This window comes from Takifugu rubripes, chromosome 20 (genome assembly GCF_901000725.2).
Source record: "Takifugu rubripes chromosome 20, fTakRub1.2, whole genome shotgun sequence".
In the NCBI taxonomy this organism is placed as follows: Eukaryota; Metazoa; Chordata; class Actinopteri; order Tetraodontiformes; family Tetraodontidae; genus Takifugu; species Takifugu rubripes.
Window position 1 is genome coordinate 8,023,942 of NC_042304.1, and position 8,860 is coordinate 8,032,801.

Consider the following 8,860-nt stretch of genomic DNA (forward strand, 5'->3'; position numbering starts at 1 on the left):
TTCATCCAGGTGCTCCGTCCTCCCAGCAACATAAGTGAAGTTTCACTGGACAACAGGAGATGGAAGTGAAGATTCAATCATCAAACTGAGGCACAAGTATCCAAGATCAGGACCAATGAGAAGGCAAAAGTGTTTCTAAAGGTGACTTTATTTATTTAGAAGCCAGTTCAACCAGAGGTCTCCTTATTGTATTACGCAATATTTACCACTAGATGGCGCCCGCGGACCACAAATATGGGAGACAGCGATCGCCACACATTTGATCGGAATTCATTTAAAGTAAATAAACAATAAATTGTTGATTGACTGTTGATATTCATATTTTCATTGCTCCTGTCTATGGCTTAAAATTCACTGCAAAGTTTTGGTAAATCTAGAGGTGCAGATATTCCAGGCCATTATTTTTAACAAAGGCCATGGCCTTTCTACATAAACTTAATAAATAATCACATTACCAAAGGTCTATGTTTCAAGCGTGGTTCTAATCTACATCATCTGTCTCGTCTCAGGAGTCGCCTTCAAATGTTTTTCACCTCAAAAACCAAATGTAAAGAGAATGTAACAACATCCACGGCCTGCAGGGACATAAAAACAACCCAAGAGAATCATTTATTGCACTTTAGCCTGTGAAAGACAACCGGAAGTGTCAAACAGCGCCCTCTATCTATCTATCTATCTATCTATCTATCTATCTATCTATCTATCTATCTATCTATCTATCTATCTATCTATCTATCTATCTATCTATCTATCTATCTATCTATCTATCTATCTATCTATCTATCTATCTATCTATCTATCTATCTATCTATCTAAATTAAAGTTTCAATGAAAGACAAACTATCCGCTCATTTAGAAGTAGAGAGAGCAAAACAGTGAGGGAGGGAGAGAGAGAGAGAAAATGTGCAGGTGCAAGTTATCTCTTCCCCCGTCTCTCTCTCTCTCTCTCTCTCTCTCTCTCTCTCTCTCTCTCTCTCTCTCCAAAGCAGATAACTGATCGATAGTCTAAATAGAAGATAATAGGGGATCCAGAGGTCGTCCGTGGAGAAACTTCCTGCTCCAGACAGACAGCGGACTTGCAGCGGGGACGGGAGATGCTCTGAGAGGAGCTGATGTTGTTGTTTTCTCTCACATTTACAGCCTTTTGCAGGTAAGCGCTCGGCGACATTCTAATATTGCATCCAAACAAATGCTCCAAATAGCCAACGTTACCTCTGAAGTACCAAGGTGAACTATTAATTAGATTAATCTCTTTTCTTAATTTAAGTATTCAGCTTCTTTACCAAGAAAGGAAAAAATACGTTTGTGTAAACAAAACGTGTGTAACATCTACAGAAACTAATGAGTGCATTATTTCAAAAGGTGATAAAGAGATGAAGTCGCGTTTTTAACTCCGTCTCACTCAAACTTCTGAAACAAAAGTCAAACTTTCAGCGTTGCTGGGGGGAAAAAATCCGAGTTAAATAAAATCCCCATAATTCCAGATATGGATCAGAGAGCCGTGTGCGCCGGATGTCAGCGGCCGATCAGAGACAGATTCCTGCTCAGGGTCACCGACTGTCTCTGGCATGAGGCATGCGTGCGCTGCGCGGCGTGCGGGGACGCACTCAAGAAGTCGTGCTTCGTGCGGGGCCGCAAACTTTACTGCAAACAGGATTATGCTGAGTAAGTAGGATACTCTTCGTTATCATTGTTTGGCTCTAATGTAGATGAGCTTTAAGATTTAAGCATAAATACGACAGTAAAATCGCCCGAAATGTCTTAAATATGAGAAACTAGAACGTTCTAGAAGTTGGAGAAATAAAATATTTCCATTTGATTTGTAACTTTAAGTGCAAATAAAACAAATTATTATAAATTACCATAAATAGCATAGAGGGTACAAGTCTATTAGACCTGTACTTGGATCTCTTATAAAGATGCACATACATTACATGCAAGTATAATTACTGTACTTATTGGTCAGTTCTGAGAGTCTAGATGATTCAACATTTAGCAGATCTAAATATCATTTAACTATTCCTAATAATTCTGTTTTTATTTACATTCACGTTTAGATTTTTTCATGAGATGTTTGCTATAAATATTGTTTACAATTCTGCAAAACAATCAGCGGAAAATTGAATAAGTGTTTATTTCTTGCATTTTCATCTCATTTTTAAAAAGATGAAATCCAAAAATTATTTATTAATCTGACTGATTGCATTTAAATATTTTAAAATAGATACCACTGATAAAAATACATATCTTCAGAATTCAAATATCTAATAATGACAATAGTACCATTGGTACCTCCACGTGTGCAGGATATTTACAATTACATACAATTATCTTTAAAAGACATTTTTTAAGGGATATTGATCAAACGATTATTTTTGATGGCACTATCGATACAGCAAAATGGGCCGAAGGCTGCAAATCAAACCAAACAGACTTTGAAGCTGACCTTGAATAAGTGTGTGTGCGTGTGTGTGTGTGTGTGTATGTGTGTGTGCATGTGTGTGTGTGTGAGAGAGAGAGTGATATGAGTGTGTAAGATATATTTTTCTTAAATCAACTTATTGGACGTAATCAAATATACAGTACTGTGCGTGTGTGCGTGCGTGTGTGTGTGTGTGTGTGCGTGTGTGTGTGTGTGTGTGCAGAACTGACTTGCATGGAAGTTGGCACAGTGCTCTAAGAGAACAAGGTGAAGGTAGGAGAAAGGTGTGGTGAGGGAGTTGGAATGTGAGGACAATATTAGATACACACACCTACACTTACACACATACACACACACGTGCACGATCACACCTCCATGCATGCGGTCAATACACAACCAGGGGTAGGGCTCAACTGACACATTGTCAAAATGTGTTAAAATTTCGAAGCCCATCGGCGTGGCAACTGCAATCTGGGGACAACATATGGCGTCTTCTCTGAGAGCGTCCACACACCCAAAACTCCCGCCATCACCCATCACCTGCCTCCCTCCGACCCACACGTGGTTACTGTCTCATCCCCTCAGTGCTGCTCCAAAAACAGGCGCTCAGCTCCAGCAGCCAAGGCCAAACCTGCTCCTCCTAACAGGCAGCAGCTTGGATCACTTCTGAACCGTTTAGTGAGGCTGGTTCTGCCAAGCAGACGGGAAATGTTTTACACACGCTTATCGGTCCAAAAATCTCCACGGTATCATAGTCCTGGTTCTGCTGGAGGATGGTGTTTATTATCTTTTTAAATATGGGTCAAGCCCAGACATTTTGCATGTGTTTCCAGTTGAGAACAGGAGGGATTGTTGGATCCTTAAATACTGAATATAATCAGAGGACATCAGCACTTGGCTGAAGCACAGAGAGACGGTCTGGACCGAGGGTAATTAGAGGAGCAGAGCCATATGTCCGAAGCTCTGCTGCATCCCTGAGAGTAGATGCTGCGGCTGGTGTGGACTTAGTTTGGGGAGCGGAGCGCTCTGTGGTTCCTGGCGTTGGGTGTTGCAGCATCTGGAAAGTTCCGCGGCGTCGGGTTGACAGGACGGTGTCCAGCTGACCGTGAGATATTGTAACTGACCAATTAGCAGGAGACAGGATGCCTGATCTCTGGTCCTAGGCTTGCTCATCCGAGCTCGTCCTCATTGGGGTTACGTCCCTATATGGTCAGGTTTCTCACCCATTGTAAACTGGGATCTGTCCCTCTCTTCCTTTGTCCTGGATTGAGTGTGAAATTAAATCATAAGTGACCTGTGTTCTATACGCCTGTCACCTATCACTTAGTGTCTCTGGGATTCTAATTATGGGACAGAAAGAGAACCAGACATTTACACTTCAAGGGCCCAGAGGACGGAGCGCTTATCGTTATTATGATTATGATCGATGTAGCACTTATTTACAGGAATTATTTTTATAAAAAGTTCTATAATTTAGCTATTCTCAAAAGAGCATTATAAGAAAAACCTTCCAACGCATCTTCCTGCAGCTCTGTCTTTACACGAGTTCTTTAGCACTTGTACAGCTAACGGCTGTAATATAATAAAACTTTACGCACATTCTGCGGACAAGCTTAAGCGGTTGGACCAAAGGTTTCAGTGGATTCAGTTTCAGAGGTGCGCTGGACATCAGCCTGTGTGACTGGGGTACACTTGACCTGCAGATCTGTATCTGATACATGCTGCAGTGGTGTGTGTGTGTCTGTGTGCATGCGTGCGTGTGTGTGTTTGTGTGTGTGTGTGTGTGTGTGTGGTTTTTCAACAAAAGCTCCGGGTTAACCTGATCCAGAAACAGGATCTGTCTCTCTGCATGTCCACTGGACAGCAGCCTCTCTGCCAAAGGTCAGGACTGAAGACGGGGCTGCAACAATGTGAGGGGACGACGTTGCTCCGCAGCTAATGCGCGCGTGCACGTTTTCTCCGACACACTCACCCTAACACACAAAGCATCCTGAGACTACCTGACCCTTGTTGTGTCAGTGTGAGAGGAATGATCCCCTCATCAGCCGCTGGGTCTAAATCCAGCGTGACCCACTGTTCCGGCTCAAACTCTGAAATATTAAAGGTGCTGGACTTCAGGAGAAAGGAGCTGCTCTTAACGCCTCTAAACATGGGAGTAAAGAAGATGATCCAACCATTAATGATTGAACCGCTTTACTAGTGGCCGTTCTGAAATAGTTCCACCCTGCGTTGCCACAGGAATGCTCATACCACAGACGGCATGTTGGCCATATTAAAGCACATACCAGCGATGCCACCAGGCAGACGTTCAGGATAGGTCAACCACCCCGTCTGACCCTCCTGAGCTGCTGGGAAGGGATTTAATGTTTCCCGAGCGACCCTGCGGCAACACTGAGAGATCCGGGCAATGTTTGGCTTTGGGATGTCTCAGCTCCAAACCTTTTGACAGCATCGTTGGGCCGGCTGTTTGCCTGATGCTGAGCCGGACTTTTTCCTGCTTTGTAAATATTGTGCTGATGTGATATTTGTCAGGGGTCTCACTTAAAGCTGATACTAATAGAAACTGTTGTGATACGCACTTTTCCCTCTTCCTCCCATTTTTGTCATTCATTTGATTGAACAAAAGAAAATCACTCTGTTACAGATTAAATGGAGCTGAGATTATCTTTGTAAATTACTAACAGATATTTAAAAAATGATATCATACAGCAACAAGAAGAGAACAGAACAGACGGTTACTGTACAACTCACAGGCCTGTAATTTAACGTATGAAGACTCCGCGTGTGCCGAGATATTTTATGTGAAACAAAAAGGTGGAAAAAAAAGGCTGTCGCTTTCTCATGCCTCTGGGCTGACTGGTCGGGTGACCCAGTCGGGTCTGGAGACAAACACCAGCTCCAGAATGATGACGCATCATCCTGCGTGACAGACCCAAAATGCCGCGATGTCAGCCAGCGGACAATGGTCCTGCTGCTTGGGGTCTGGCTCTGTCTTTGTCCCGCACTGGTTAAGCAGACTTTAGGATAATTCCACAGATAATTCATGGGACCGCCAGCTCAGCCTCTCCCGCCGGGACATCTGATTCCCCCCCTCTGCCTGGAGCCACGGCCTGCGGAGAGCCTTTCTCCTGCCTCCCCAGGAGCGCAGCCTCGGACACGACAGCCGGAGCCAAGGCAACAGTCTCAGGGACTAAGCCCACCAGTCCTGGTTGCCAGGCGCTAAGATGCACACCCGTCCTTCTAAGATATGTGTCTGAGTGGTCAGGACAAGGAGGAGGAAGAGGAGGAGGAGGAGGAGAAGGAGGAGGAGGAGGTGAGGGGAGAAGTCAGGTTGCCAGTTGTTGTGAATGACAGCTCGACTCAGCAACATTCCCAGAGTCAACCAAGCATTTGCTTTCCTTTTGGAGACCCCCTTTTTTTTTTTTTTTTACTGAGATGTGAGGGGTCCTCAATAGTCTCAGCTAATCCTCAAGCTCAATCCAGGCCAAATCCAGGGCATTATTCTCTTTTATTTACAGAGCTCTTAAAAGTTCTCTCTATTTGCTCCTTTGTCACGCCCCGACCCTTCTGTCCCATCCTCCAGACTGTTTGCAGTGCATTGTGGGGGCTGTGCGGAGGCCATCTCTCACACAGAGCTGGTGATGCACGCGGGGGCCGCTGTGTTCCACCTGCACTGCTTCACCTGCAGCGTATGTTCCTGCCGCCTGCAGACCGGAGACCGCTGTGTCTTCAGGGAGGGACAGTTACTGTGTGCCAGAGAGGACTACCATCGGTGTCTGGCCAGCCCCACTTCCTCGTACACAGGTACAAGCTGTTTACCGCCTGTTTGCTCTTGTGTGCGCTAGCTGTTTCTGCGAAAGTCAACCATAGCTATAAGAAGGACGGTCCCTTTCTCCTCTTTAGCTTGATTGAAAGATTTGCTTGCAGCTTTCATTCTCATCTGTCCCACCAGGTGACGGTGATGATGAGGACGAGGAGGAGGAGAAGGAGGAGGAGGAGGAATCTGCTGCGGCGGCAGACAGAACGGCGAGGACTGCAGAGCAGGACAGCAAGCGTCCTAAAAGGCCGCGCACCATTCTGACAACGCAGCAGAGACGCACCTTTAAAGCCTCTTTTGAGGTGTCCTCCAAACCATGCAGAAAGGTACAGCAGATCCGGTTTCCCAAGTACTCTGTGTGTGCCGTGCACGCACAGGGATGGGGTCTGTGCTGTCTGGACGTGACACAGGCGGTAACGGCATAATGCACGTTGCAGGGAAAAAAAGAGAGAGATGAGTGATGAATTATGCCACTTCTTCCTGCTATTTTCAACAATTATTTTTTTGTAAAGAGACCATTGTCAGCTGTTCCAGAGTCCCTCAGTGCAACAGTTACAAGGATCTCAACAATCTACCTGTTGATTGGCAGCTGCGTTAAAGAATTTAGAGGTTGCTCCATCGTGACCTTGCTTTCTTGTTCTTTCTGCCTCCCCTCAAATTTTGATCCAAGGTGAGGGAGACCTTGGCAGCAGAGACTGGTCTGAGTGTCCGGGTGGTGCAGGTTTGGTTCCAGAACCAAAGAGCCAAGGTAAGACACACACACACACACACACACACACGCACGCACGCACGCACGCACGCACGCACGCGCGCGCACACACACACACACACACACACACACACACACACTAATAGGCCCCTTTCTGCACTGTGTCTAGATGCCAGAATGGAAATCAGCCTATCTTTTTATACAGGAAACTGATGACATCTCACCATGAGATGACTGCAGATTAAATCCCACATTTCCTCTCAAAATAGGCTCGTGCCGTGAGGAGGTTTTCCTCCACTGAATGACGCCCTTTTCCTTGCACATGCATGGCTGGCAGTAAATCAGGGCTCTATGCTACCATCATTAGGTCTTTTATGCCAATGATTTTTTTTTTAAATTTATATCTTTATTTTTTAGATGAAGAAACTTGCTAGGAGACAGCAGCAGCAACAGCAGCAGGAACAACAGCAGCAGACTCAGGAACAGAGCAAGCACTCCTCACATCTCATCGGTAACAGAGTTTAATAAGGAGTCTGGAAGCATCTGGTATTATAGCATCCACATAGACATTTGCAGTTTATTAGAGCAAGGATCAGATTAAATATTGTATAATCATAAATTTGACTTCCTTAAAATTGTGGCTTCTTATGAGATCCAATTTTTTTTAAATAAATGGGAGTTAATTACAGTCATTTTAAGATAGATTCCATTGTGTAATGTAAATAATACTACAACATAATTATACTTCATATTTAGATGTTTTTGATAAAAAAAATCCCTGTACAAAGGTATTCTTCAGCCACGAATATTTTTTAATAAATGTCACAAAACAGAAAAAAAGGGTAAAATAATCATTTGGGTATCTTTAACAGAATTATAGATGCAAGATATATACCGGTAGCTGCAAAGACTTTATATGAACATAAAGGTTAGGTTGCCATGGCTCTCAGCAGTGAAATCTCTTGTGGCCCTCCTGTGTCCTATAGCGCCCTCGTGTGGCAGATTGACCTCTGAGATGGACTGCCTGGGGTCCTCGTACACCCACACCCAGCAGCATCCACAACAGATGGGACTCACAACCCTGGAGCAGCCGGACTATGACATGGACCCCTTCAGACAGGGCCTGACCCCACCTCAGATGCCAGGGGATCACATGCACCCCTACGGTAAACACCTCCAATGAAAACGAAATGTTTAATTTAATGGTTTTTGTCCATTTTTCTTTCATTTCTTTCATTTAAAAAAAAACAACAAAACTTTACACCGTTTTTTTCTAGGCATCGAGGGCCTGTACCCTGACGCAGACCCTCTGTGTCATTTGGCTGACAGTGACTGTCTGCCTCTGGGAGATTCCTCCCTTCTCACCCCTATTGACCGCCTCTACTCCATGCAGGACTCCTACTTTACCTGAGAGGGAGTTCTGGGGTGGGTCTTATTCACTCTGCAGCTCTCGATCCGGTTCCCTTCAGTCATCACTCTGTTCAGGAAGTCACAGCCAGGAAGGTGTGTGTAGGCTGTGATAACATGCAATAAACTATGTGCAGGGTGTGGTGGAAAAAACGCTCCCGTCTGACCTCTGATATGAATTCTGGATTGTAAGATTATGTCGCAAACTGCTGCAATGTAAATATGTGTTCAGATGTGTGTTTGTATTTATTCTCATCCTGTGTGTTAATCTTAAATCAAGAGGAATTGTCAATAAATGGTTACGATGCTGTGATTGCGTGGAAGGTATTCATGCTAAGGGTTGGATGGGGGTCACTCCATCCACGGGGCTTATCTGCCTGATCTAGGTGGCAGGTTACAGAGGCATCTTCTCCTGGCGTTTTGGAGATTGCAAAAGTCTGTACTTTGACAGCTGTATGGGTCAGCGGCAGGTAAGCGTCACATCTACGCCGCCATCATCAACGCT

General features: G+C 44.8%; 1 protein-coding gene across 1 annotated transcript; it reads left to right on the plus strand.

Annotated features, from left to right (window-relative positions):
* The first annotated feature begins 1,012 nt into the window (after positions 1–1,012).
* Positions 1,013–8,659, plus strand: lmx1a (LIM homeobox transcription factor 1, alpha). The gene is made up of 8 exons (XM_029828307.1): positions 1,013–1,150; positions 1,485–1,665; positions 6,006–6,226; positions 6,375–6,565; positions 6,910–6,987; positions 7,366–7,459; positions 7,935–8,114; positions 8,226–8,659. The coding sequence occupies exons 2-8, from the start codon at positions 1,487–1,489 to the stop codon at positions 8,357–8,359; spliced, it is 1,077 nt and encodes a 358-aa protein (XP_029684167.1). The 5' UTR covers positions 1,013–1,150; positions 1,485–1,486; the 3' UTR covers positions 8,360–8,659.
* The last annotated feature ends 201 nt before the right edge of the window (positions 8,660–8,860 follow it).